This window comes from Peromyscus leucopus, chromosome 23 (assembly GCF_004664715.2).
Source record: "Peromyscus leucopus breed LL Stock chromosome 23, UCI_PerLeu_2.1, whole genome shotgun sequence".
Taxonomy (NCBI): domain Eukaryota; kingdom Metazoa; phylum Chordata; class Mammalia; order Rodentia; family Cricetidae; genus Peromyscus; species Peromyscus leucopus.
The window spans coordinates 20,385,088-20,410,426 of record NC_051082.1 but is presented as its reverse complement, the minus strand read 5'-3'; the positions used below and the strand labels follow the sequence as shown (position 1 = coordinate 20,410,426).

At 51.1% G+C, this 25,339-nt stretch overlaps 1 protein-coding gene across 1 annotated transcript in view; it reads right to left on the bottom strand.

Annotated features, from left to right (window-relative positions):
* Adgrd1 (adhesion G protein-coupled receptor D1) overlaps positions 1 to 25,339 on the bottom strand; it is a 127,053-nt gene that overhangs the window by 17,648 nt on the left and 84,066 nt on the right. Inside the window, exons 17-20 of the mRNA XM_037198519.1 lie at positions 17,040 to 17,163; positions 10,468 to 10,571; positions 9,171 to 9,282; positions 8,711 to 8,864 (exon numbers count right to left, since the gene is read on the bottom strand). Of these exons, the coding sequence (XP_037054414.1) occupies positions 8,711 to 8,864; positions 9,171 to 9,282; positions 10,468 to 10,571; positions 17,040 to 17,163 (494 nt within the window). The remainder of the gene's footprint in view (positions 1 to 8,710; positions 8,865 to 9,170; positions 9,283 to 10,467; positions 10,572 to 17,039; positions 17,164 to 25,339) is intronic.

Here is a 25,339-nt window from a genome sequence, read left to right as displayed (position 1 = left end):
TCCTGCCAAGAAAGAACTCCAGGTCAAACTGCTCTTAAAGCCAGCCAGCCCAGAGAGAGCTGACCGCTCCCTGCACTTTAAAAGTTCAGAGGATTGATATATTATATATATTCAGATGTGAGTCTCCACCAGGAGGAAGTTGCTCAGCGTTCTTTAGCTCAGGCGTGGCGTGGGGTTTCACTCTGGAAACATGGCTGTGCTTCTCCACCCCACCCCCACCCCCAACACACACACACCTGAGCTTTCAGGCCTGATCCCTCTCAAATTTTGCAAACATTTCCTGCCACTCAGCATTTCTACAGGCTTAGGATCTGGTACCCTTTGCCGCCTCTGCAGGGGATGGGGGGGTTGGGAGTGGCAAAGAGACCAAAGACCTGGCTCTGCGCGGCTGGCGCACGCCTTTAATCCCAGCACTCGGGAGGCAGAGCCAGGCGGATCTCTGTGAGTTTGAGGCCAGCCTGGTCTCCAAAGCGAGTTCCAGGAAAGGTGCAAAGCTACACAGAGAAACTCTGTCTCGAAAAACCAAAAAAAAAAAAAAAAGACCTGGCTCCTTATTCCACGATAGGATCCCTCCAAGGAGAGTGTTTTCAAGAGGGAGGGGGCTAGAGAAGTACTCAACCTGGGGGTCACACGACCCTTTCACAGGGGCCACATATCAGATATCCTGCATAGCAGATATTTACATTACGGCTCATAACAGTAGCAGAATTATAGTTATGAAGTAGAAACGAAAATGATTGTGTAGTCGGGGGTCAGCACAGCATGAGGAACTGTGTTAAAGGGTGGCAGCGTTAGGAAGGCTGAGAATCACTGCAATAGAGGAAACTATTTCTCAGCTTCAACCAGCTTGTGTGTGAGAGAGAGCAGCCCAGTGTCTCCAACCAGAATCGCGGTTTGGAGTCTAGCCTCATCTTTTTAAGAAGTTTCCCCCACATCCTTGCCTCTGAGGCAAGGACCAGTTTAACCCCAAATAAATACACAAGACATCAGGGAGTCTCTTAAGGTGGATGGTCAGCACCGGGAAACAACCAGTGCCATGAACCTGAGGCCGCCTCAGCCTCCCCTGCAAGTGCCACTGGGCGAGGAAGACTGCTTCTCTGTGGTGATTGGTGGGAATATCGGCGATGACTCTCTGCTCCCTCCCAAATGCAGCCACAGCCTCAAGCATCAAGAAGTCCCCATCTTGCTCTGGAAGGCACATCTCTTACGCCAAACTCTCATAGTCCACTCGAGATGGCAACATGGCCTCTAATACTTTGGATGGTTGAAGTGAGGGCTGGTCCCAGGTTGTGACTTTATACTATCATGTGGTGACTGATGAGCAGCAAGATGGCGGGCGGGCGGACAGACTGCTCAGAAGACAGTGCAGAGCAGGGAGGTGGAAAGCCCAAGGGCTTCATCCACCCATCTCCCATCTTTCTCTCTCTCTCTCTCTCTCTATATATATATATATATATATATATGTATATATATATGTATATATATATATGTGTGTGTGTCCCTTTCTTTTTCCTTCCCTCCTTCCTCCTTTCTTTCTTTCTTTCTTTCTCTTCCGTCCTTCCTTTTCTCCTCCTTCTTTTTCTTCTTCCTCTCTTTCTCTTCCTTCCTTCCTTCCTTCCTTCCTTCCTTCCTTCCTTCCTTCCTTCCTTCCTTCCTTTTCTGCTTTGGGAATCTGATTGTGTGTGTGTGTGCGTGCGCGCGCGCACGAGTCTTTTTTGATCAGAAATTAAGAAGAAAAGTTCACAGATGGACAAACCAGGAGAGTGGACACAGACAAGAGACAACAAAGGGAAGAAGCCTGAGTTGTGGGATCAAATGACACCTGGCTCCCTTCCTGAGGTCACACCAGACCTGCTGTGCAGCCTCGGGGAGCTGGCTGAACCTCTCCGGGCCTCCGTGACTTCGTGCTTTATGAAATGGAGTCTGAGGGGTACCCACATGGGGCTGTTGCAAGGGCCACATGAGATGCACGGGAACAGTAAAGCCCTTGGTGTGCGACGCTGATCCCTGTCGGAAGCAGCATCCTGAACGACTCAGATTCCTCACCTACTCCCACCAATGTCTCATCCAAAAGCGTCTTCCCCCAAACCCCAGCTAACTTGTGCCACCCTTCTGTGGGCCATCTGGAGTTCTTCTGGCCCTGTCACCATAGACATATTCTCTCTGGGTCGAGATGCACTCCTCTTAGGAACATGGTGACCTTTCAGAAGACCCAGCCTAATGCCATCCCTAGAGTTGGCCTCCTAAGATCCCCGTAAGGGTGACAGGCATATTTGGGAACCATTGCTGGGAAGTGCTGGCAAGAACCAACAGAAGACTTGGGCATCTCCCAGGAGATTACTGAGGCCACCTTTCCACGTTTCTGTTGTTCCACATGTGGCAAATGTGCAGTCCACCCCGTGGAGACTCTTGGGACCTTATTCTGAGCGGCAGGCAGAAGTGGTGTGTGCTTCTTACTGGCTCAGTACTGAATTCCCAGCACTGGCTCCGGGTGACGACCTCTCCTCTATGGAGTCTGGGTTCTTACCCTCTCATGGGCACTGTTTCTTACAAACCCAACACCAGTGCTCAGCATTTGCACTGGCTGGTGTGACGTCAATCTGACACCAGCTGGAGTCATCAGAGAGGAGGGAGCCTCAGCTGAGAAAATGCTTTCATGGGATCCAGCTGTAGGGCATTTTCTTCATTAGTGATTGAAGAGGGGAGGTCCCAGACCATGGTGGGCGGTGCCATCCCTGAGCTGGTGGGCCTGGGTTTTATAGGAAAGCAGACGGAGCAAGCCACGGGGAGCCAAGTCAGTCAGCAGCACCCCTCCATGGCCTCTGCACCAGCTCCTGCCTCCAGGTTCCTGCCCTGCTTGAGTGCCTGTCATCACTTTTTCTGATGAGGAACCGTTATACGGGACCGCGAGTGAAATAAACCCTCCCCTCCCCAAGTCGCTTTTTGGTCATGGTGTTTCATCACAGCAATAGTAACCCTAACTAGGGTAGCATTTAAACCCAAGCAAAAGCAGGAAGCTGGTTAGTAGTGCAGCACGGCCCAGAAGGCCCTGATTAATAGCCCACCACCACACAGAGGCCGAGATGGCTTCCTAAATAAAAATGCAGAGGAAGGCAGGCCTGGAATGGACTTCAATGGGGTCTCACCCCAGATGATGGGGGAGTCACGGAAGACATCAAGTGCAATGGAAAACAATAAACCTCGTGACATCTCTCCATGCCAAGTCGGTAATCAAATTCCAGTTGGCTGCATCAAAATGCAGGCACCAGAGTCCCTCGTCTCCCCAGGGACACAACCTGGTCCCCTCACTTCCACAAACACCTGTGCCCAGCTCGGGGCATGGCTGCCAACAAACCTGTAGCTGACTCCACATCTTCTCCTCCTCCTCCTCCCCATCTCAGCTCCCAAACAGGATTGGATTTCTAAAGACTTCGATTATGTGCAGGCTGAAGCGCTGCCCGTGAGAGATCCAAGGGGAGGAGGCTATGTTTCTCATGGTCTCTGCCTGCCTCGGGGTCTCCTGGGTCAGCTCCAGTTCCTTCTTCATTAGGGGATGGGGTTAAAAAACCTGCTGCCTGCAGACTGCCTGTACTTAGGCTCGAAGCCAACCCTGCCCTGGCAGGATGAAAGACACAGTTCATGGGCTCCTGATGAAATTAATTAAGGGCAGGATGTTGGGAAGATGGATGGGGGCTGCAGGGGTCAGAGCTGCCTGGAGTTCTATTTGTAGAGAGCTTGTATCAGGGCTGCAGACTGAGTTCTGTGAGGACCACATATGTGGACATCAGAAAATGCCAGTCCCTGCCACATTGGGAAGCAGGATGTCCTGCCTCCTCATTTTTCCAAAGGGGCTTTGCCATTGTAGGTAATGTCCCTCGGTGTTTTAATATTGGTCGATAGCTCATTTTTCTCCAACACTGGCAGATCAAGTAAAATATTCCTCCAGGATGGATAGAGTGGATTGTCACACTCACACAGCATCGTACACCCACTCACGATCCACTCACACACCCATCACACATCCACTCACCTATCCATCACATACCTACTCACACTCACAACCCACTCACACACCCATCACACATCCACTCAGCTATCCATCACATACCTACTCACACTCACAATCCACTCACACACCCATCACACATCCACTCAGCTATCCATCACATACCTACTCACACTCACAATCCACTCACACATCCATCACACCCCTCTATTCACACACTCACTCATGATTCACCACATGCCATTGCATGTGTACACACACACACACACACACACACACACACACACACACACACACCACTCTGCCAGCCCTGATCTCTCTACCAGAGTTACCAATTTCCACAAAGAAACCAGTAAGCTGTAGGGAGGTAGTCATCCATGTCTGTTTCTAGAACTTTCCTAACTGAAGTCAGAAGTCACTGGAAGGAGCCACCCTCCAACTTGGGCAATCGGGTGGACCGAGGGAGCAGGTCACACTTGAACCAGCCTCACTGGCGGGCGGGATAGAGAGCAGTGGACACCCAGCCTTGTATCAGACATATCCGAAAGCACCCCGCCTAAGCAGTAAGGCAGAATGGAAACCATGGGGACAGCGGGTACCAGCTGCATGGCCTGCAGCAGTAGGAGGTAGCTACCCACCCACATCCTCTGTTCTAGTCTCTCCAGGGAATCCCGGGGAAAGTGTCAAGTGTCAACGCCTCCACTTCAGCCTCAAATAAACGACATTTACCAACTCCAAGCGCACACAGTAAACACGGTTAATCTGCTGTTTGCATAATGAGGGCTGAGAAAATTAAACCCATTTGAAGAAAAGGAGAAACAAGCAGCGGGTCTCTGATACCTGGCCCACGTTCCCCAACAATGGTGAACGTGGCGGGTACCCAGCCTCAGGGCGACACTGGCAGGAAGTGGATCCACCCTCGCTGGCGGGGGCACCTTGGGATGGGCGAGAGTCCATACAGCCAACAAGCCAAGACCGGGACACTGCGCAGGCCATGGCTCAGTGAGACGATGGATGATAAAGGATCCAATTTTTGAAACTTTCGAAGTCCCTGTAAACTTTCCTGAGTGCGCAGCAGATTGAGATAAACGGTCTCAAGGACCTCCACAAAAATCACTGTAAGAATAGGGAGACCAGCCGGGCAGCAGTGGTGGCGCACGCCTTTAATCCCAGCACTCGGGAGGCAGAGGCAGGCGGATCTCTGTGAGTTCGAGGCCAGCCTGGGCTACGGAGTGAGATCCAGGACAGGCTCCAAAGCTACACAGAGGGAACCTTGTCTTGAAAAATAAATAAATAAAAAATAGATAAAAAAAAGGATAGGGAGGCCAGGGACACTTGAGTAGCTTACTGCTTACTGGCTCAGCCCTTCCTATGTTCCCCAGCCCGGGCCTGCAGGGTATTTATAGGGGGCAGAGCCAAAATCCCTAACCCTCAGCTCTGCATTGGAAAGCTCCATTCTAAGGAAGCCATTGACACCCATGCTGCTTGACACCCTCCAACCCCAGCCCGAAGTGTGTTTATCCACAGAGATGTGGCAGCTCTCTGGGTCCTACCTCAGCTGACTCTCAGGGTAGAGAGGAACACTCTGCTGACCAGAGACCGCTGTCCCTTCCCAGAGCCCTATGAAGAACAGCATGACACCAGGTGGCCACTGTCCTCCCTCTGTTCCTGCACTCTCATACCCTGCTAGGAAATGTCAGGCCAGGACTAGCTTCAAGCAGTCAAGTAAACAGAGCAGCGAGCCAGCCAGAGGCAGGTCAGCACTGGAGGATGCTCAGAGCCTTGAACGATCTCATCCAAAAATACCAAATACTCAACCAAGGTTCTAAGTCATACAGGACAGCAGAAAGTGTGGCCCACATGAAAGAAAGTAGTTGAGAAACTGCCTGGGAGGGGCCACTGTCATTGAAGACGTTGAAAGGACTAACCAAAGCCACCAGCAGATGTGACGGCTATGGCTATGTCTCTTCCGAGTATCAGAGAACAGATGGGATTTTTTTTTTTTTTATGGTTTTTCGAGACAGGGTTTCTCTGTGTAGCTTTGCGCCTTTCCTGGAACTCACTTGGTAGTCCAGGCTGGCCTCGAACTCACAGAGATCCGCCTGGCTCTGCCTCCCATAGAGCAGTTCGCCCATCGGTTTGCGTCGGGAATTTTTTTTTTTTTTAAGGAGAAACAAGGATCAGATGGACACTCTGGAACTGAAAAGTATAATCATTGAAATGAAAGCTTCCCTGGAGGAGCCAGCAGGGGCCAAGCAGCAGGAGGAAGAGTCTTGGGGACTCAAACACCACACAGACTATGCCACATGACGATCAGAGCAAATGGGAGCCAACAGAGTCCCCAGAGAAACGGTGACACCCTAGGACTTCTGCCAGGGGGCGAGGGAGCGCCAGAAAGGAGAGAGCAGAGCGAAGCAGGTGTCTGAAGACATCAACAGCTGATAAGGACCAGGAAGAATGCCAGGGAGCCAGGGAGCGCAGGAGGGAGGCAGCCTGGACGCGACTGAGTGCAAAGGCTGAAAGCAAGTGAAACCGCTGAACAGTGCAGGAGAAAAGCAGCCCTGCAGCTCCAGGAGCTGTCAGGATAAAGAGCAGACTTCAGGGGAACAGTGGAGACAGAGGTAATGAGGGACCACAAAGCGACCCAGGGAAAAGAATCTGGGTCCAGCACAACCACCTTGTAAGATGAAGGTGAGACTGATGTGGCTGGATAAATAACCATCCCATCCAAGCATGCGATTAGAAGGCCTGCCTCGCCAGCCGCAGAAAGGAAAGAGAGTGCTCCAGGATGAGAACCAGCATCAGAAGAGGAAGAGAGTGCTCCAGGATGAGAACCAGCATCAGAAGAGGAAGAGAGTGCTCCAGGATGAGAACCAGCAGCAGAAGGGGAAGAGAGTGCTCCAGGATGAGAACCAGCATCAGAAGGGGAAGAGAGTGCTCCAGGATGAGATCCAGCAGCAGAGGAAGAGAGTGCTCTGGGATGAGAACTAGCAGCACCAAAGGCAGTGACATGCACAGACATGCACATCAGTGCAGACACAATGACACATGCATGCACACCTAAAGCAACATAGACACACACAGAGACACATACAGAGATATACAAACTCATGGACACGCATAGAAATGCAGACCTACACACACACACACACACACACACACACACAGCACCAATAAATTACTGAATTATAAGCAACAGTAGAGTTGTGTGCCCTCTTTTTTTTTTTCCTTCCTCAATTGAGTTAAAAAGCAATAATATCAAATGACATTTATAGAACTGCATTATTAGGCCCATAACAAATAGAAATGTAATAAGCTTCCGAGGCACACCAGACAGGGAGGGTGACAACGCTGTGCTGGAGCACGGTGACAAAGCCAGATGGCAATTCAGACTCGCGGGGACAAACGCCGAGGGCCAGACACGGTGCGTCCAATAGGTAATAGGACAAACGCCCCATCTCCTTTCTTGGCTTCTTTTAGCAAGGCGGGGTTGATAAAGTAATATTCCAGCCTGTGCCCCCCCCCCATGCAGATGTGATATGTGTAGCAATAACCACAGAAAGAGGAATAAAGTAATAGAACCACTTAAAAGCAGCGTTTCCATGTTGCGCTGTAATTTAGTAAGAACATAAAATAGATTTTAATATGCTGAAATGCATACAGTAAGCACGGGGGCAACCACTAAGAAAACAACCCAGAAAATACGGTGGAAAACTCATTAAGAGAATTAAAACGGTGCGCAGGAAAACACCCACTTAATTCAAAAGGAGGCAAAAGGGGAGACGCAGGAACAGACCAAGTGATGTCAGTACCTCGTTTCAAGTAGTGGGTAGAGCAAAGAGAGGAAAGATCTAGGCCAAAACAGAGGACCCGAATGTCACCTTGAGCCAGCTAAGCCTGACACTGATAGAACACACCATCCACAGCAGAGAGCACATTCTTCCCAAGATGACGGAACATTAATAAGCCGTGAGACAAACCTTGATATGTTCGAAAGTCATGCTGACTGTTCCCATCTTCACCAATGTCACCCCACAACCTGATCCCCCCATCCCATCCCATCTCCACCTGATCCCACCCCATCTCCACCTGATCCCACCCCACCTCCACCTGATCCCACCCCATCTCCACCTGATCCCACCCCATCTCCACCTGATCCCACTCCATCTCCACCTGATCCCATCCCATCTCCACCTGATCCCATCCCATCTCCACCTGATCCCACTCCATCTCCACCTGATCCCACCCTATCTCCACCTGATCCCACCCCATCTCCACCTGATCCCATCTCCACCTGATCCCATCTCCACCTGATCCCACTCCATCTCCACCTGATCCCATCCCATCTCCACCTGATCCTACCCCATCTCTTTTTTTTTAATTTTTGAAGACTAAAACATTTTAATTCCAAATTGTATAGTTAACTGTATTGCATCTAGAACCTTCTAGTTACAGTATATGACTAACCCACTGTTTACCTTTCTAAAGGCATGCCACCCCATCTCTTTATGAGCCATCTCATCTCCCCCAGAGCCTGTCCCACACTCACCCACTCTGCCTCCTTGCCACTAAGACCCTCTCCATCACACCTGGCCCACCTTCTCCCTCCCAACTCATCTTAATTGGTTCAACCCCTACCATCTGCCCCGCCCCTACCACATACCCCAGCCTATCCCTGCCATCTGCCCCGCCCCTACCACATACCCCAGCCAATCCCATAGTAGTAGAGATGCTTGCTGTCCTCTGACCCGAAGACCTTTATCACCATGCTGTAGAGATGCAGTCCCTCCACCAGCATCCAAGCAAAGGCACTCAGGAAGAAGTAGTGCAGGAGAACAGCCAGTACCTGGCACGGGACCTGGAAGCCAAGCAAAGACGCAGGGTGAGGCCATGGAGTGCACAATGGCCGTGCTTAGGTTTTTCTTCCCAGTGTCTATTTCCTGGACACCTCTAGTCACATGACCTTACTTTCATCCTGGGGAGCCAAGGCTCGGTTTCTCAGTCCCAAGGTCTTCTACAGCCTCTGACTCTGCCACTCACTCATGCCCACTCCTAGCACCGGAACTCAAGAAAGGACCCCCAACAAATCCTCTCCCCTCCTGAAGAGACAGAGGGAGGTGCAGAGGGAGGCGCAGCTGCGGGGTGAGGATCAGCACCTACTCACCGTGCCAGGCTCCACACGGAAGCTGATGAGCAGCAGAACCTGGGCCACCAGAACAGCAAAGGACAGGTTGGCATGGATGTGGTAACGCTGGTTCCGAATGGTACTGACAGAACTGAAGACAGAGAGGCGAGTGTGAGTCCCGGAGCTCAGCCTTGACATCCGATCCCCATTCTGGTCCCCTACCTTTGAGAAACCATGGGTATCTTTATGGCCTCTACTCTTCCATGCTGTCGCTCCCTGCTTGGACCCTCAGCAGCTCCCTATGACTCTTGGCTAGCATCCCAGGTCCTCCCATAGATCCAACCACCCTGCACAGCCTGAGCCCTGCATGACAGTCCAGTGGTTCTTCTAACATCCCTGGGCCATCTTCTCTTTCACACCCTCCACCCTGGAGGGGGTGGGGAGCAGGGACACTCATCTGAATTCTGAATTAGAACCCGTAGAATATACACCCCATGACATCATCAACATCATTGAGGGCAGCAGGGAGGGAGAGAACTGCTTGGGATACAGGAGAATGGTTGCAGGACCTGCCATCCTTTTCTTTTCTTTTTTTTTTTTTTTTTTTGAGACAGGGTTTCTCTGTGTAGCTTTGCGCCTTTCCTGAATCTTGCTCTCTAGACCAGGCTGGCTTCGAACTCACAAAGATCCACCTGCCTCTGCCTCCCAAGTGCTGGGATTAAAGGCGTGCACCACCACCGCCCGGCCCCTGCCATCCTTTTCTAGTCATTCCTGGCAGGGCTCTGCCTGTAGGCTTGGATGGCCACCAACAGGGAGAGCGTCCTAGCCTCCCACCCCAAGATGCTCACCTCTGTACTGTCTCCTTGTACATGGCAGACTGCACAAGAAAGCATTATTTATTCTTTGGCTTTCTCGGTTATTGATGGGCCCCATCCAAAGGCACTTGTGCATGACTTGGCCTCAAAATCAGACATCATAGCTTGCTGAGGAGGGGAGAGTCAAGGATACCTGTGCTAACTCTTGCCTGGCTCAGATCCCCCCAGAACTCCTCAAGTGTCGATGTGGGACTTTCCAGACCTTTTTAGTATGTCTAAAACCTAGTGATCCCACTCCACAGGCCCTGCTATTTCTTTGTATCTTCCCTGCACCTCAGATTTTGAAAGTGAATGTCACTGGAGAGCAGTCACATTGTCACATCTGGACCCCACCTAGCATGGCTGGGATATACCCCCAGGGTCTTTAAAGCCAGAGAGAGGTATGACCAGAGTGGCAGGATGCACAGATATTTCCAGTAAGTTGCTAGGCCTCCTGGGGACACAAGGAGAGGGTGACTCACGACAGGACTGCAAAGGTGACCAGCGTGGCAGCCAGACAGAGAACCGACAGAGAGCAGCCAATGTAACTGATGGACGACAGCGCCACCTGGTGTCCACGTGTGAGCTGCAGGAACAGAACAAGGTGTGGGTGGGTGGCCTCGGACCCCATTCCAATGGGTGCCACACGATGCCATAGCGCTGACCCTGTGATAATGACCACCGAAGCCTGCCTCCTGCCCCAGTCACAGGCAGAGAGATATACCCTACTGGACTTCAGGGTTGATATGACCCATGCTTCAGATTGCTTGCCTTCCTGACTTAGGCTACCTGACCTCTTCTACTACAACACCCCCCAGGCTCAAGTCCGTTCAGCCATGTCTGAATGGGTGACCTAGGGTGACCAGAGACATATGCCTCCACTGGCTATGAAATGCAGGAGATGACAGTGATGGGCGTGAAGCGGGGAGTGGGGGGTGTGTGTCAATGGATTCGCAGACATGAAGGACTCAGGAAGACCACTCACCGCATGTTAGATGAGAGGCTATACTGACTTGCAGAAGAAGGTCAGTACCCTCCCTGGCCCTCAGTTTAAGAGCACCGCTAGCCCCCAAACTGACAATATGCTTTTCCTCATTGGCAGATACATGCCAGCCCTTGGTACCTTCTCTTGAGTCGACACCCACTTGGTCACCTGGATGGACATCTGTTGTGACAGGTCATCTTTCATGGCAAAACAAGACATGTGTAAGGAGAATTTGTACCCCACTAGAGCCCAGCAGCCCATACCTGAGCGTTCCATCCATGCCCTAGCATCCGGTACCCATCTCTGTTTTGTTGCACCTGGTTCCTTCCCATCTGTGGCTCTCAGAGATGATGTCCAAGTTCCAATGGATGCTAAGATCCCTCCATGCTGCTCTCTGGCCCTGGACAGAGGTCAGGTACAGCCAGACCTTGAGAGACTCCGTGGTTCCCTGGGCATGGTTCTCTAGCTTGGCAATGGTCCCTTATCTTAATCAGCTCTAGCATTTGCTGACCACAGGCAGGAGCCTTGCTAGGGCTGAGCCTGGGCTGTTATTATTCTGTGTCCCGTGGAGGTGGATACACAGAGCAGGTGCAGGTGGGCATGAGCCACCTAGCTGCTGTGGCAGAATGGAGGTTCCCTGACCTCTCATGGGGTTCATCAGACACGGAGTCTAGGCCCCCTCCAACTTAGGTCACCTCATAAGAGCCAACTAGGGGGTCCAGGGCTCCAACACTTCCTCCTAGGAACCGGGAGTCTCTGTATCCCATCAGCCACCTGACTTGCCGGGAAAACAAGGCGTCTATCTGTCCTTCATAGTGAACAAAATTCAAGACTTTCATCAAAAGCCAGGAGGCTCCTCAGGGCTGATGAAATGGCTAAGATGTCAATCATGACAGGGAACTAACTACCTTCCTGGCGGAAGCCAGGACCTGGAGTCCTGGTGGGACTTGGAGCCACAGCAGGATACAGTCACTCTCCTAAGAAGCACTTGTAGCCCACAATGATATATATATATATATATATATAAACTATTGGTCTCTTTCCCCATCATCTGCACTGGCTGTCAGGAACTAAGACCAGCCTGCAGTGCAAAGCCAGGCGAGGATGGAGGTAGGGAACCCATGGTGCAAAGACCCAGGGCCGGGTGTGACATAGGCTCTCGGGACTGAGTCCTTCATGAACACTAGAAAATAAGGACCCTCCCCCTGGGCTGGCAGGTCCTGACCCCAAAAGTGCTGGGGGAAGGAGGAACTGCAGGCAAAGGTCCCCCTGTTTTCCAGTTCATCCCAAAAGCACAGCCAGGCAGCTTGAGACAGTGGAATGGGTTTGGTCTTCGGGTCCACCAAAAGGACTTAGCCCACAGCACTCAAATGGGGACGGGAAGGGGTGTGTGACATCTCACCCTTGTCTGAAATGGCTGGAGAGACGACCACCACTGAAGCATGCCCCCCACGGAGGTCAGAGTCCTGGGGAGACACGGCAGTGGGTCACATGAATGTGGCTGGGTCTGTATGCACCTAGGTGGAGCAATCGTCAAGATACACGGATTCCTTTGTAAGAAGGGAGCAATCTTCACCCTTTGTTCGGAGAACAAAGAGGTGCTTGCTGCTAGCTCGGTGATGATGGGAAAGCCTGCGTGCATGCATGCGTGCGGGACCCAGGAGATGGGAGAGAGGGAGAGGGGAGATGTTGGTTTGCTCTCTGCCTGGTGTGTATAATTTCTATAGGCCCCACAGAGAATTCTTCCACTTCTTCACGCATCTTCCATCTGGTCCTTGGACCTCTCTGGGGCACCCTGTCCATAAGGAGGCCGGAACCTAGCCAGAGCTGCCCATGCTGACCATCCTCAGCCCTTTGCTCCATTTTGGGCCCTCTAGGATGGAGACTTCCTTCTGCCTCATCTGTCCTGTCCCTGCACCTAGAGCCACCAAGCCTACCCCTGCCCCTTGGGGGACGGGGCCCCATTCTGAAGACAGCCTTCTCCTGAAATAGGATCCCAGAAGAGGCAGACAGCCCCCCATCTGGAGAGAGCTCCTGCCCCCCACAGTTTTGGAGCGGCTGATTCTTAATGAAGATTCTAGGATAACATCAGCACCATCCATGTCTCTATTTCAACTGTGGCATCCCGGGCCTGGCTAGAGGAGCTGATGTCGGGGAGTCAGAAGGTGGACCCCAGAGTAAGGAATGAGGGTGGGGCTCCCCAGAGGTTACCAGGCAGCCTTTTATACACTTCGCTTTCATCTCCTCTGTCCCAGCTGCCCTCTTCTCTCCTTCCCTCCCGGGCCTTCCTAAGAGCAGTTTGCACAGTTACCTCTCCCGTGACTTCTAGGCTCATTGCCATGGCCCAGGAGCCTCCCCAGAGCCTGAAGGAAAAGATACCTGACAGGGAGCAGCCAACAGGGAGGCTACCATGAGGAGAGAGTGAGACAGGATGGGGGCCAGACACAAACTTGAAGGGGGAGGCCACGGGAGGGGACAGGACAAGGAGCAGAGAAGGTGAGGCAGAGGAGAGTATGCTCTGAGGCCTCTAGCCTGCACATAATTAGTGCCCTGCCACGAGTGACATTGGCATCCGGTATCCCCTTCAGTCACTCTCCCTGCTTTGTTACTGAGGCAAGGTCTCGTGCTGAAGCCAGAGCCAAATGGGTCAGCCTCGTTAGCCAGCTTGCACCAGGGATTCATCTGTGCCCATTCAGTTTTTCTTTGGGTGGCTAGGGACCTAAACTCTAGTTCCCACCCGTGCAGTAAATGCCTTATTCACTGACCCACTTCCAAGGCCGACATTTGAATGTAAGAGGTCACAGTCCTAGAGGGAGTGGCTAGACCTGCCCCCGCTCCTACCCCACCCCTACCTCCCCACCCCCATACTCCTCTGTCTACCCCACGAGCCCTCACAAACATCCCTTAAGGACATCCCTAAGACTCTCATGCTCCCAGCTCATTCTGTGCCAGGCATGGAGTTCAGAGGCTGGGGGCTCAGGGCTGGGTGTTAGGGGGTGATGGCGGGTTCCAGAGACGGAACCCTCAGCTGCGTGCTCAGGGTTAGGGACTCAAGGTAGGGTACTGAGGCTGGCTTCCCAGGCTGCACAGTGCCCACTCCTTCCCCTTCTGATATCTGCCGTGGGCCTCCAGAAGCAAGTCCTACCCCCTCCCCCCAACCCTCCCCCACCCACCCACCCCCCACCCTGCACCCCGCTCTGCTGCAGATGGTAATGGAACGGAGGCTCAACAGACGCACACAGCACACGGCAGGGAGGAACCCTGTGTGTCCCAATAGCTGGCACAGTTGACTTAGAGAGGGCCCAGCACTGAAGACCCACAGCCCAGGACAGGCACATTTCCTGGAGGTTGCCTACGCATAGACGACGCGTAGAGCCTGCTCGGGCCCAGTCCTCATATATGCCCCCAGCCCCAAGAAACATCCATGGATCCCTGGCTATGCCACGTTTCTGGAACCACAAAAGCGGCTCACACAGTGGCTGGACTTGGTCTCATCATCCTTTGCTTTCACACCTACACACACAGGCCCCCTTCGTGGCTGTAGATGACCGCCACCATCTTGGAACCAGGCTAGAGATGGTGTGATGGCCGTGAGTGGAAAGGGGTTCCACGACAGCACCCCCACACACACACAACACACGCAACGCCAGCTTCAGGGCAGCATTGTGTGGCCTGGCTGTGCCCTTTCTTTCTCACCGTGGCCAGATTTAGAAATGCCCCAAAAATACCCCCTGGCATTGGTTTCAGGACTGGATCCCTCTGAGTCAGCGACCACAAACTCGATGTCCTTGAAGTGCCTGGAGAGACGGCATGCAGGAGACCAGCTGAGGCTCCCACTCAGAGGAGCATGCGGGGCCACTCTGCCCAAAGATCACTCACCCTTCATCTCAGCCCCTCGGGGTGGCCAGGACATCCTCCCCTCCAGACAAGAAAAGTGTTGCCGTCTTCGGCACAAACTGAAGGTGAACAGCTACTGACCATAGTAGGGGAAAGTGATGGAGATAAAGATGATCTGGACCCGTGAACCCTTTCCCTGAAGGGGCCAAGATAATGCCTCTATCCCCTCCAATATCATTTCTGGTCAAATTCAGCTCAGTGTGGCTAGGTCTTCTGCTCTTTAATTAAATTTAACTAATTTTTCCACCCCACCCCCTGTCTCTCTCACAGTGTGTGTGTGTGTGTGTGTGTGTGTGTGTGTGTGTGTGTGTGTGTGTGTGAAAGGCATGTGTATGGTGCATGTGCACATGTGTGCTTATATGTGGAGACCCAAGGTTGATTTCAGAAATCTTCATTCCTCTTCCACCTTATTTATTGAGTCAGGGTCTCTCAATCAAGCCCAGAGCTCTCCCTCCCATAGGCCTAGTCTAGCTAGCTTGCTTGCTCTGGGGATCCCATCTCCACTGTCCAAGGTTGGAATGACAGATGGGCCACCACCCCCATGTGACATTTATGTATGTTTCCGGGGAACTGAACGCTCATCTTTATGCGTGCAAGGCAAGTGTTTTAACCACTAAGCCTCCTCCCTAGCCCTGTTTTGCTTTTCTAAAAACCAGAAATCGAGACTTTCAGGTCAAGTATCTGAAGCATGGCATTCTGATGTGAGAGCCAAGCCTTCCATATTCAAACATCATGAATACTTAAATGGCCAAGGTCAGCCTCAGACCACATTCTAGAATCTCCTGGAACACCATCCTGGGGTCTCCTGAGACATCATCCCATGGTCTCCCAGGGAATCATCTTGGGGTCTCCTGAGATACCCTGGATTCACCTGCGGCATCTTCCTGATGTCTCCCGGGCCATCATCCTAGAGCATCCCTCCTAGCATTGGTCCACCAGTCTACGTCACTACTCAGGCATATGCCTCACTGTCTGTTGAGACTGCACAGAAAGGCCACACCCACTCAACGAGGAAGACAGAAGCCTCCAGAAGTGAGCCGCTAGGAAGAAACCGGGAGTGGAGAAGGGTTTGACTGACCTCAGAGATGGGGACACGACGGGGCAGGAGTGCCCAAGCACAGACTTGAACCACAAACCCAAAGACCATGAGGGGGAAATTGGTGCCCAGGAGGAAGCTGGCTTGGTGTCAAGGACATGAGGTCATTCACGCCACCTTTTGAATTCCATAAGTGTGCCCCGGGCTTGGCCTCGCTTGTGAGATCTGCCTTAATTTCGTTAATGTTCATGAACCGCTCCTTTTAAACGGGGATAATTTTAAACCATTTTCAAATCAACCTTTCCCAGCAATGAATAGATGTGATTTTTCTCCCACGAAGACACCCACAGGCTGTCTAAATTTGGTGTCACCAATACTGACTGGTGACAGATTCATAATATAAATGAGTCTGGATTTCCTTCTTCTTCTTCTTATTCTGTTGTTTTCCCCTTTTTGACTTTGTAGCTTGGACCTCTCTTGGGACAAATGCCAGGCATGAGTAGCCGCTCCCTGGAGAGTACACATCCCTTTGTGCTGCTCCCAGGTAGGCCAAAAAGGGGTATAATATCCCTCCAGCATATGGAGGACCCAGAGGAGGAAGCTCCTTACCCTGGTGTCATTTGAAATGTCCCCCAGTGGTGTGAAGGCTCCTGTCTCCCTCAGTGAGCCTAGGGGTGCACCTGTGCCTTCCCTCTGAGTCGTCTTTGGCAACACTCAGGTTCCCAGCCGGCGCGGTGGATGCCCACTTGCTTAACTCCCCACTAAGAAGGTACCTCCAAAGGCAACATCACTGGCCAGGTACCTTCTCTGGTGGCCCTTGGTGTGTGTGCTTGCTGGATGCCATGGGCTCATTTCCTGCAACTCTGGAGCATCTTTCCAGGGCAGCTCACAGCTTCCTGCTGATCTCCCCTCCAGGCTTGTGATCTGTGTCCCATGTGCCCTTATGCTCCCTTAACCAATGTAGGTTTCTATGTGAACCACATGTCAGACTCCCCGGCTTGCTCTTCAAAGATGTTAACTGTGTCCAGCCACCTCCCCGATAGGAGACCACTTTGTAGACCATCTAGATCTGCTCCGAGGGTGGCGGCGACAGCTGCTGCGACCTGAGGACCCGGCGGGGTCTACGTGGCGCTCACCTGCAGCGGGACCACTTGCATGAGGATGGCGAAGTTGGTGAGATGCGTACAGCGGCACACTGAGTGGGTGAGGTTTCCCTCTGTGAGCGCACAGCCCTGGCTTGACCAGACGCCTTCCCCGGAGCTGAGGACACAATGAACAGGCGTGATCAGTGGGAACAATAGCACCCCTCAGTCCCACAGGCTCAACAGCTCACTAGCTAACCCTGACATCAGGGTGCAAACCATCCTCGGGTATTAAAACTGGGAAGTGGCTGCCGCTGGGACAGAGAGAGGCCGGAGCCACTGCCTCAGCTTGGTCCACTGGGAAAGCACCTAGACCTCTCCCAGCCTTGGGAAGAAATGTGTGTGGCCCAGAGTCCAGTTCGGGAAACTCATGAGTGACCTAAGAAAGCAAGCATTACAGTTCTTAAACGTGTGTCCGGAGGACAGATACATAAAATGCAAGGTGTATAAATAATATGCACATAACTAAAATGCAATGCATACAAATACGATATAATGTGGTAGATATAAAGCTAAAACTCCTACATAACACTTTAAAAACCTTGAGGCTGGAAATAGGGTGCCGAGGCTAATGTTCCTCGCAGTACGACTATGAAAACCTGCATTTGATTCCCGGCCCCCGTGTAAGAAGCTGGGCGTGGTCCCATATTCTCCTGTAACCCCAGTGCTGTGGGCAAGTGGAAGCCAGGGATAGCTGGGATTGCCAGTCCAGCCAAAGAGAATGCAAGCTCGAGATTCAAGGAGAGACTCTGACTCAAAAGAGTAAGCTGGAGAAGTATCGAGGGCACTGGATGATCTCTACTGACCATGGCATGGGTATAGGCATGTACACACACACACACACACACACACACACACACACACACACACACGCACACGCACATACACATACACACTACACATGTGCACACATTATTGTCACTTTAAATTTTATTTTAAGGATTTCATTGGGGGGAGGCTGTGTGCATGTGTGTGGGAGGACTGGGGATATAGCTGCATGGGGATATAGCTGCATGTAAGTACAGGTACCTGCACACACACACACACACACACACACACACACACACGCACGCACGCACGCACACACACACACACACACACACAGCCCCCCCCCCACAAAATAAAATCCTTAAAATTTAAAGTGACAATAATGTGTCCACATGTGTAGTGTGTGTGTGTGTGTGTGTGTGTGTGTGTGTGTGTGTGTGTGTGTGTGTGTATGTGTGTAGTGTGTGTGTGTGTTTGGGGACTGGGGATATAGCTGCATGTAAGTACAGGTGTCTGCAAAGGACAGAAGAAGGCATCAGATCTCCTGGAGCTGGAGTTACAGGTGATGGTGGTGATGAGCTGCCACATGGGTGCTGGGAATTGAACTCAGATCCTCTGAAAATCAGTCTGTGCTCTCTACCTCTGAGCCAGCTCTCCAAGCCCCTAGAAACTTATTTTAAAAACAGTCCTTGGCCAGTGTGTACTGTGAACACGTGAAACACAAAAGCGGCTCACAGGACATCGTGACGGTGTGTGGGAGGCAACATGGACCCGGTGTCTGTGAATGCACACATAAATGACTGTGAATTACTAAGGACACTGACAGCCTGGTCACAGTGACCTCCAAAAACCCGGGAAGGAGGTCAGGGGAGGAGGCTGGGGTCAAATGGAATGTTTGCTTTTCTGTAATGTTCTAGTCTTTAATTGCTGTTGGCGCTATGATTTCTCACAGCGACGCCCAGGCCAATAGGCGCCGATGCCAGCCGGTTAATCTTTGCAGGGAGCATGGTGGTCACCGTCATTGTCCTGTGTGTACTTCTCTGTCCTTTCAAATGCCAAACAGGTATCTTTGTCCGAAAAGGCAAACCTGCGTCTCAGCTTGAGGCAGGAGCCCGTAGTCTATGGAGCTGAAGGAGCCTGAGGCTCGGGCTGTCTCTCATTGGTAATCCTCTATAGTTCCTCCTTCTACACTGTGGGGGTGGCCGCCTGGAGTGAGGGAACCCAGGACCCGATCTTGCACCTTTGACAATATCCAAGGACGAGACCACTCAGCTATAACAGTGTTATGTTCCAAAGAGGCTTGTAGCCCTTGAAATAGTAACCCTGCTGGCGGGGGTTGGGGGGGTGAGGGTGGGGGGTTGGGGGAGTGAGGTGTGGGGGGTGGGCTGAGAGTGTGGGAATGGAGCCGTGGTGTGGGCACCACACCTGGTAACTGAGATTCAGGGAACAGCAGCTTTCTGGGTGGTTTTCATGATGAATGAGTCACCTCCTGGGGGAGGTCAGAGGCACCCAGCAGAAAGCAAAGCCTGGGCCAGTGGAACCACGGGTAGAGAGACCAGATCCCATCAGTAACTCCAGAATACAAAGGCGCTGTGGGCCCCGCCCCCACCCCACATTTGGATCTCACTTTCCCAGGACCTGGGGAGGGCCCAACACACAGGCAATTGTGTTTCACACAGCTACTTTGTATGCCTACTTAACGCAAGGATGCCACGTTTCCATTTGAGGTGGCCCTGAGAATTCACAGGGGTGGACACAGTCAGGAGGGCAGACCTGGCCCTCAGCTCTAGCGAAGGGTGTGCAGACAAGCCTTGAAAGTCACGTCCCAAAACCGAACCCTGAAGGTGTGACTCTGCCCTAATCAGCCAGGGAAGCTGAGTTGTGAGAGGTGTCACCTCTGTATGGGATGGAAATCTGTTCCCAAGGGAGGTGGTGGGGAGGAGCGGGAAGCTTCCCAGCTGTGCGCAAATAAATCTGCACAGAAGACAGCTGAGCCATTTCAGATAACATCAAAAATATGCACAGCCTGTGACCTGGGACGGCCACGTCGAGGCAGAAATATGGTCACTCGGGTACATAAATACAATGTGATGTATATAAATACAGTAAAAGAAACAAGTATCGGTAGAGACAGAACACAAAAGAAAATAGTGTGGAATGGTGCAAGAAATGTCCGGCTAAAACACGTCCATATATTTCTCATGAAAGCAAGTGTAGATGACACATAAATTATTTCAACACGCATGCATAAACTCAGGGTAAGATGTAAAAATAAAAGAGGTATTTGTCTTTTTAAAATGATGTTTCACCTTCAAAAATAAAAAGAATAATATTTTGAAGCCCGGATGTGGTGGTACACGCACGCCTGTAATCTTAACACTTGGGAGGCCGAGACAGGAGGATTGCTGTGAGCTCAAGGCCAGCCTGGGTTACATCGTAAATTTTAAGCTACCTTGTAAAGTGAGGCCCATCTTGAACAAATGGAAAGGAGGAATGTGAATATATTAGGGGGTGGGCTGGGGGTATAGTTCAGTGGTAGAGCATGGGCCTGGCATGAACGATTCTGGGTCCTATCCTCAGTCCCACAAAGTAAATAAGTAAATGCATGTATACCTAAATATTAAATATACACCAAGAGAGTCTTTGTATAATTTCTTAGAGTATTAATCTTTTCCAAAAAGTGACCCACGTCGCCTGGCAGAATGGTTGCTCAGCCAGTAAAAGCATTTGCTGTCAAGCCTGAGGACCTGAGTTCAATTGATCTCTGGGACACATAGGGAAGAAGGAGAGAGCTGACTTGAGCTGCAGGCCATCCTCTGGGCATCCCACACCACTCTGGAACACTTGCACCTACGGCCGACTACGCATGCACACACAGAGAAGTATTTTTAAAATTATAACTAATAAAAAAATGCATTTAGGGCCGGGCGGGTGGTGGCGCACGCCTTTAACCCCAGCACTCGGGAGGTAGAGCCAGGCGGATCTGTGTGAGTTTGAGGCCAGCCTGGTCTACCAAAAAAAATGCAATTAGGAAAAAGTGGCCCAGAATTCTAAGACCAGTGAAGGCATCTTTCAACAACGAAAGGGAGCTTGTTCTCAGACGAGCGATAACTGAATTTACTTCTGGCAGGCTCGCAATCCGAGGAAGGTTAAAGGGACATTATAGCAGACAGAAGCGTGGCTCTGCACAAAGCCATAAAAATAGCTAGAGATGGGATCAATGTAGGCGTCTGTGGCATGACTCTGGTCTTGTCCGGTAACTGCTCTACAAGATAGTCAATTGTCTGGGGCAGAAACGAAAGAACCTGCAAAGATCTACTAAAGACAGTGCAACCTCACAAGCTATGGGCAGGAGGGACTGCCGATGTATTAATTACATCTTAGAATACCTTTAAAGTGCTAGGACATCCATTGCAGGTAGACACAGGGCATGCAATGTAAATGGTCTGAGCAGGCTTCTGAGAGATGGTCTAAAAGCCCCACTTTTACTCAAAGAGGATGAAAGGAAAATGGTGGGTGAAGATATACTAATTGAAAGGGTAGAGGGAAGCCTGGAGAAATCACTTGGGAATTGAGTACTGACTGCTCTTCTAGAGCACCCTAGCACCCATAATGGGAGGCTCACAACCACCTATAACTCCAGCTCCAATATCTTCAACTTCTGTGGGAACCTGAGCTCATGTGCACATAACCACAGATGCAGACACACACATATCCCTAATTAAAAATAATAAAAACTTAATTTTTAAAAGGGCCGCGGAGTTGTGTTTAAATGAGATGGTGCAGACCTCAGAGTAGTGCTTATCTTCCAGGGCAAAGAAGGATGTACCACCGACAAGAGCGATGATCCCAGGCCACCATCACAGTGGAGAATCCACACACCTCCTCTGAGTTCACTGTTCTGGGTCGTCTCTTTCTCAGGTCTGTTCACTCCATCTCTCAGACCGAACCCAGAACCTCATGCATGCTAAGCAAGTGCTCTGCCACTAAGCCATATCCCGCACCTCCCTTTTCACTTTTTATTTTGAGACAAGAGTCTCACTGAGCTGCCGGGGCTAGCCTTGAACTCTCTCTGTAGCCTCAGCAGGCTTTGATCTTGCTGTCTCCCTGTCTTCCTGGCCTGTGACTTTGAGCCCAGCTTCCCACTCTGGGAATTGGTTCCAGGACCCCCTCGTGGAGACTAAACGCCGAAGAAGCTCAAATATCGAAAGTGGCCCGAAGTTTGCATAGAGTCCCCACACAACCTCTTACGTTCATCTCCAGGCGATGCATAATATAAAATGCAATGTGAATGGCATGTGGACAGCTATATCATGGAAAGAATAATGACAGGCAAGAAGTCCACACATGCTCGTTACAGGTGTAATTCCCCCGCAGCCCGGACATTTCAGGTTTGTGGTTGGTTGGATATCTACCACAAAATTCATGGGGACTGAGGGCAGAGGACAAGTTAACAGAACAGTGGCAAGACCAGAAGACCTGCGCATAACTGCTACTCCGTGTGACCGCGCTGACATTTATGGAACTCCTGCCACGAACGCATTGTTTCCTGGGACCACCAGAGTAGGGGTTGTATAAACAACTTAAAATGCATCTTAAAAACCCAGGCCGTAGGAAGTACCTTTTGAAATCATAAAATATTTAATTATACATCAATAAATAGCGGAAAGGGCTCCAGAGATTCCCCCCACTGTTCAGAAGTGAAGCAGCTCACTTCAAAATGAACTAAGGGGCCGGTGAGAGGGCTCAGCGGGTATAGGCACTTGCCGTCAAGCAGGACGACCTGAGTTCCATCCCTGGGACCCCACATAGTAGAAGGAGAGAGCTGACTCCCCAGGGTTGACCTCTGACCTCCATCCAGATGCATGCCATGGGGGAGAACATTTGAAGTGGATGGCATTGTCCTAGATCTCGGTCACGTGACAGCACAGCTGTGTTCACTTATCAAAACCAAGAGGACTATGCTTTCAAACTGAATTCTCCTGAATACATAATAAGGAATCATTTGCAAAGTGGTCTGGCTGGATGCGTGTGGTGTGGCCGTCTCTGGGAGCTGGGGCTGAATAGAATTGCACTGTGCGTGCATATCACCAACGTAGGTTGATACCATATCTTGGCTATTGTGAGTAATGCTGGGAAAACATTCTCTCTAACTTGCTGACTCCACTTTCTTTGGATGTGCACCAGGGGTGGGTCTGACTTCTTTTCCCGAGGAACCTCCAGACTGATTTCCACAATGGCTGTGCTAACTCGAACTCCACTTTGCCCCACACCCTGGCCAGCGTTGCTGTCTGTTGTAGTTAGCTTCAGCTGTCAACTTGACACGACCCAGAAGCATCTGGGAAGAGGGAACCTCAGCTGAAGAACTGCCTCCATCAGACTGGCCTGTGGCCACATTTCTGGGGTATTTCCTCACTTGCTAATTGACGTGGGAGGGCCCTTCCCACTGTGGGTGGTGCCATCCCCCAGTCAGGGGGGCATGGGTGGTATAAGAAAGGTAGCTGAGCAAGCCTGGGGGAGTAAGTAGTGGTCTCTGCTTCAGTTCCTACCCTTGGCTGCCCTCCATGATGGACTCTAACATGTAAATCAAATGAAGGTTCTCCTCCCCCATGCTGCTTTTGGTCAGTTTTATCTCAGCAATAGACTCTAACTAGAATGCTGGCTTTTAGCCTTTTTTTTTTAAGTCAAATATATCATTTGGTAACAAGGAGTGAAAAGAAATTTGTGTGTGTGTGTGTGTGTGTGTGTGTGTGTGTGTGTGTGTGTGTAGGTACACATGTATGTGCAGAGGTCAGAGGTCAGCTTTGGGTGTCATTCCTCCCTCGGGTACCATCCACCTTTTATTTTTGGCAGTCTCCGACTGGCCTGGAGTTCACCTATTAGGCTAGACTGGCTGCCAGCCAGCCCCAGGCATCCTCCTGTCTCTGACTCCCGCCACTAGAACTACAGGCCCGTGTCCCCATGTCTAGCTTTTGACATAGGTCCTGGGGAGTCCAACTCAGATCCCCATGCTTGCACAGCAAATATTTAACCGACTGAGCCATCTCCCCTGCGCCAAAAAGGAACTCATAAATCTTCTTCTCTCTTCTTGTGGCTGACTGAATTGTGGTGGTCAAGAGGCCAGCGACACAAGAATTCCCTCGCAGGCTTGCTCTTTCGCAGAAATGAGAAGGGGCCAGAGTTGCTCGACTTGCAATTATCCTCGAGACAAGAGTCCCGACCGCTGGGCACCCAGCATCTCAACGGCTGCTACAATCTCCTTCTTGGGTTATTGGAATCTGTGGGAAGTTTCAATAATGTGTTCAATGCCTATGCCCCAGCCGGCTCTCGGGAGCAGCCTGTATTCCAGGGCTGTGAATACGGCCCCCTCGACACTGATTCATCCTTCTAGCTTTCCCAGGATTCCCTTGGATTCCACTGACATCTCTCCATGGAAGTTGGCTATAAACACCAACCATTTCCTCCTCTGATTTATAATTCCTAGAGTCAGCCCTGCTTCTCCCTCGACCCTTTTTCTCTTTGAAGGTCTGAGAAAATGAGTCCCGCCCCCCAGAAGCTCTCTTGGCTTGGCTCCTCCCTGCAGCCTTGGGGTGTCAATGAGATGCTCCCCCAAGCTGCAGGTGACTGTGTTCTTGGATGAAGTGAGCGATGTGTGTTTACAAGGAACTCCTCCATGACTTTCGTCTGGTGAATGGCCTCACTGCAGCTTCTGACTTGGGTCTAGGCTCTCAGCAGCCACTCAGTAGCCCGGCTTACCTGGTTTTCCACTGAGCTCTTTCTGTCCAGCTCAGCTTTCAGGAGTCTCTGTGATTCATTCTTGCTCAGTTTGAGCTCTTGAGCTCATCACCTCTTCTCTCAGCTTCTTGCACTGTGCCCATCACCCCCGAGGTCCCCACCCACAAACCTCATCTTGTTTATAACAGCTGTTCCTACTGCAGTGGAGAACTGCCTCACTGCGATCTTATTTGCATTTCCCTGAGGACTGGGATATTGATTTGGTTTCTTTTCTGTATCTGCTGGCCATTTTTATTTCTTCTTTTGGCAAGTGTCGATTTAGGTCTGTCACCCATGACTTAATCAGGGTATGTGGGTCTCTGGCTATTGGGTTATTTGAGTTTCCGGAAGCTGTTTCTGGACATTAACCCTGACACTAACCATCAATTAGAGAGATGTTTTTATTACATTTATTTATTTATTTATTTGGGGGTAGTGTATATGTGCATGCTAGAGTACGCATTGGGAGGTCAAGGGAGTTGGCTCTCTCCTTCCGCCATGTGAGTTCCGGGGATCAAAGTTAGGGTTATGAGACTTGGCAACAGACACCTTTACCCACTGAACCATCTCGCTGGCCCCAACACTAAGATTTTGATATGCTAGCTAGTAACTGCTGTTTCCCAAAGCCCTGAGTCCTAGTCCTCCCTCAAGACTCTCATCATAGAAGGCAGTGGGACAGTATTCCCATGTGGCCTCACGGTGCCCCCATGAACTGATTCTAAGGACTATAAAAGACTTTGGAATCCATGCAA